Source organism: Pollicipes pollicipes, unplaced genomic scaffold, assembly GCF_011947565.3.
Source record: "Pollicipes pollicipes isolate AB1234 unplaced genomic scaffold, Ppol_2.1 Scaffold_4295;HRSCAF=5057_pilon_pilon_pilon, whole genome shotgun sequence".
Lineage (NCBI taxonomy): Eukaryota > Metazoa > Arthropoda > Thecostraca > Pollicipedomorpha > Pollicipedidae > Pollicipes > Pollicipes pollicipes.
The window spans coordinates 17,240,472-17,244,790 of record NW_023596461.1 but is presented as its reverse complement, the minus strand read 5'-3'; the positions used below and the strand labels follow the sequence as shown (position 1 = coordinate 17,244,790).

The 4,319-nt window shown below is 59.2% G+C and overlaps 1 protein-coding gene across 1 annotated transcript; it reads left to right on the top strand.

Annotated features, from left to right (window-relative positions):
• The first annotated feature begins 596 nt into the window (after positions 1 to 596).
• On the top strand, positions 597 to 2,960 carry LOC119096824 (collagen alpha-2(IV) chain-like). The gene is made up of 4 exons (XM_037219785.1): positions 597 to 709; positions 1,305 to 1,439; positions 2,097 to 2,204; positions 2,811 to 2,960. The coding sequence occupies exons 2-4, from the start codon at positions 1,362 to 1,364 to the stop codon at positions 2,934 to 2,936; spliced, it is 312 nt and encodes a 103-aa protein (XP_037075680.1). The 5' UTR covers positions 597 to 709; positions 1,305 to 1,361; the 3' UTR covers positions 2,937 to 2,960.
• Positions 2,961 to 4,319: the final 1,359 nt, after the last annotated feature.

Below are 4,319 nucleotides of genomic sequence, written 5' to 3'. Positions count from 1 at the left end.
TGTGTGATGCGCGTGTAGCGTGGTGTACGTGGTGTAAGCGTTTCGAGTTCATCCGTGTTGTCAAAAAGTGTGCATGACCTTGTACGGCACGGATGACAAAGATCTTACACCGATTGTCGTGTCTATTACCGACTCCAGGTTTAACCCTGTTTGAAGAGTGCACGTATCGCGCCCTCATCGCAACTGCCCCAGCGCCGTGACCCGTGTCCCTGCTCCCCGTCAGCAGTCGGAGTCCGTCAGAGCCGCGCGGCCCCACGGACGGACATGCACCCTCTCCTGACCGGTGCCCTCTCTGTCCTCGCGGACGGACGCGCTCCCTCTCCTGACCGGTGCTCTCTCTGTCCCCGCGGACGGACGCGCTCCCTCCCCCGACCGGTGCTCTCTCTGTCCCCACGAACGGACATGGTCCCTCTCCTGACCGGTGCCCTCTCTGTCCCCGCGGACGGACATGCACCCTCTGCTGACCGGCGCCCTCCCTGTCCCCGCGGACGGACGCGCTCCCTCAGCTGACCGGTGCCCTCTCTGTCCACAGCAGCAGCAGCAGCAAGCAGTATTCGCCGCAGCGCCGCGGCGACAACTACGGCTACGGCTTTACCAGACAAGGGACGGCCAGACGGACATTGAGCCGCGGCCGCTAGGCGACCGTCGGTGCGGCGCCGGCGGCTGCGGTGCCGGCGGCTGCAAATGCGTCGGCGAGAAGGGCAGCAGGGTAAGCTGGGCGCGGGCTGGGGTGGCGCGTGGCCCCCGCTGCCGCGCCGCTGGGCGGCTGCCGGTGGCGGCGGCGCACACCTGCCGACGGATGCTAGGCCTCCCGCGCTTCCGGAGGAGGGCCAGCGGTTCACGGTCGTGAGCCAGAAGCTGAATGGAGCGGCTGAGATCACGGTGTGCTCGGGTGCGGCAGGTTCAATACTAGGAAACGGAGCACGAGCCCACGGGCTGGAAAATAATTTTACGTAAGACGGGAAGCCATCGAAATGGACGCGCGTGGCGGGTGTAAGCCATGACAATAGACGCGCCGCTTCAGACGACATGTTATATATATATATATATATATATATATATATATGGATGGATGGATGTGGGCGTGTATGTATGTACTTATGTATGCATGCAAGTACGCATACGTATGACGCTCGTGTTAAGGCCGACGAGTGGAACATACGTCGGCTGTCTTCCTTCCGTGCGTCAGTCACGGGTACTCGTCGCGTGGGAAATACAAGCCGATGGGCATTCGGCGCGAGACGTGTCTCTGCCAGCGGCCGTGTGTGGGGAACGGGCTGTGACACAGCTGCTCGTCACCTCAGGGAGCGCCGGGAGCCCAGGGGCCCTCTGGCGTCAAGGGCCAGCAGGGATTCCCCGGCATGGAGGGCCTGCCCGGCCCGAAGGGAGACAAAGGATCCGGCGGTCCGCAGGGACCCAGGGGTCTGCAGGGAGATCGGGTAAGTGTTCCGCCGAATAGCCGGCCACCCAGCTCTTCTCATAGTCTGAGCCGGTCGCCATATTGGGATATGAACCGTGAGAATAAGCCGTCTTGTGTCGTTATCTTTTAATGTGCTTATTTGCTGACAAAATAGGAAGCTGATGAGGAAGAGGCTTTTTAATTGACAGTTGGATTATTAAATCCTTTGGTACATAACCCACTCCAACTTTCCACACCTATAATCTACTCTGTTCTACTATGCTCCATATTCCTGAACTCTGTTTACCGGACACTTTGTTCTGCAATGGAACTTTGATGCCTGCTCCTATCGAAAGAGATTAGCATGCAACTTACAACCACTCACTAAGATTGCATTGCTCTGAACATTCATATGACCACTGCACTCATCGCCGTTCCATAGCAGGATTCGCGAAGACGTGCGTCACGCTTCCTCCTACAAAGCCAAGATTCTGTCCCGCTTTTATCCACGACCATCTTAACTTAAGCGTCTCCTTCATTCGTCCAAGTGCCTGACTTCCTCCCCCACCTCTCCACGCAAGGACAGCCGAGACCAACCAACCAACAACAACAACAACAACAACAACAACAACAACAGTGCCTTCCTTAGACCCAGCGCGCCCTTGCGGCATAACACCGCCGCCTGGACCGTTCGCAGGGCAAGATGGGCATGCCTGGCTTCCCCGGCATCAACGGCATCCCAGGCCTGCCAGGCGGTCCCGGTCCGCGAGGCTTCCCTGGACTGGACGGCTGCAACGGCACCGACGTGAGTTCCCCACGTGGCGCCGAACGCGGCGCGAGTCGGCACGTGTCCAGGCCGCCGCTTGGCCTCGGATCACCGCTTCGCTTGGCGGCGTCGGTGCTGCGAAGCGGCTGCTTCGCGTCTAGCCGCTTCCAGAGGACCTCACGCCGATGTTCTCACACTGCGAGGCGCGCCGCTTCTCACTAGGAGCTCTAGCGTGTCCGCCTCGGGCGGGACACTCGGCCAGTGAGGAGGTCCCTGTCGCCTTCCGTCTGGTCAGGTGGAGAGCTCATGGGTGACTTCATGACTTGTCGACCACAAAGCGGTGCGTGATGGGAAACCCCGTTTGCGAAGTTTTTCATGTTGGTTTTAAAGGTAAGGTGTTACCTGCAGGATGACTGTCGTTGCCGAGTTATTCGCCCAGGCCTTTTTAGCTATTTCGGTACACTGGTCCGATGCCTGCCAGCCCAGTATTATCACATCACAGTCCTGTGTGATAGATGCTGGCGGCGCGGTGGGCTAATGTTGCATGCAAAGCCAGCTCAAAGCCAGGGAATGTCGTAATTTGGCACCAAAAGCGCGAACGTCAAAGTTTGAGTCTGAGTCTAAGTCTGAGTTCCCACTCGGCAGGGACCGCCCGGCTTCCCCGGCACCCCAGGCCCGGCCGGACCTCCGGGCTTCCCTGGCGTACCAGGAACTAAAGGTAAGAGAGCGGACGGGACACCTCTGCTGTCTTCACACCGGTCACCTGACTGACGGGACACCTCTGCTGTCCTCACACCGGTCACTTGACTGACGGGACACCTCTGCTGTCCTCACACCGGTCACCTGACTGACGGGACACCTCTGCTGTCCTCACACCGGTCACCTGACTGACGGGACACCTCTGCTGTCCTCACTCTGGTCACCTGACTGACGGGACACCTCTGCAGTCCTCACACTGGTCACCTGACTGACGGAACGCCTCTGCTCTCCTCACTCTGGTCACCTGACTGGGGGGGGGGGGGACGCCTCTGCTCTCCTCACACTGATCACTCGACTGACGGGACGCCTCTGCTCTCCTCACACTGGTCACCTGACTGGGGGATGCCTCTGCTCTCCTCACGCTGGTCACCTGACTGGGGGGGGGGGGGGGGGCATCGGCTGTCGTCACACTGGTCACCTGACTGGGGAGATGCCTCTGCTCTCCTCACACTGGTCACCTGACTGGGGGGGGGGGATATCTGGTGTCGTCACACTGGTCATCTGACTGGGGGGACACCTCTGCTGTCCTCGCACTGGTCACCTGATTGACGGGACACCTCTGCTCTCCTCACACTGGTCACCTGACTGACGGGACACCTCTGCTCTCCTCACACTGGTCACCCGATTGACGGGACACCTCTGCTGTACTCACACTGGTCACCTGACTGACGGGACACCTCTGCTGTTCTCACACTGGTCACCTGATTGACGGGACACCTCTGCTGTACTCACACTGGTCACCCGATTGACGGGACACCTCTGCTCTCCTCACACTGGTCACCTGATTGACGGGACACCTCTGCTGTTCTCACACTGGTCACCTGACTGACGGGACACCTCTGCTGTCCTCACACCGGTCACCTGACTGACGGGACACCTCTGCTGTCCTCACACCGGTCACCTGACTGACGGGACACCTCTGCTGTCCTCACACTGGTCACCTGACTGACGGGACACCTCTGCTGTTCTCACACTGGTCACCTGACTGACGGGACACCTCTGCTGTTCTCACACTGGTCACCTGACTGACGCCGCTTTCAAAGATGCGAGAAATCCGTTCCCAGACGTCTGACCGCTCCGTAGCCAGTAGAAATAACAGGCCCCAGAGGATGTTCAGCAACGCAGGAGTGGATTCGGGCGCTGGCGGACCCGGACACTGGCTTGACGGGAGTAGCTCAGAACTTCTATTCTCACCTCCAAAAATCAACATAATCTGTCTTATCACGCCTTGTCGGCTCGCGCAGAATAATTTGTGCATACCACTTGGCGCTTCATTTCTTCACCTGTTCCCGTTCAGTTTTCTTACACGAATCCTACCGGCTTCGCACGCTTGCACGCATTGTGTCTCTCCATCTTGTGGTAAACACCCGCCCAGAGCGCCCGACTTTGTGCGCT

Bases quoted from the DNA above. Each gene is read 5' to 3' on its own strand.
- LOC119096824 (XM_037219785.1), top strand. From the start codon at position 1,362: ATGGAGGGCCTGCCCGGCCCGAAGGGAGACAAAGGATCCGGCGGTCCG. The intron at 1,440-2,096 runs GTAAGTGTTCCG...GACCGTTCGCAG, and splicing joins GGGGTCTGCAGGGAGATCGG to GGCAAGATGGGCATGCCTGG. The intron at 2,205-2,810 runs GTGAGTTCCCCA...CCCACTCGGCAG, and splicing joins ACGGCTGCAACGGCACCGAC to GGACCGCCCGGCTTCCCCGG.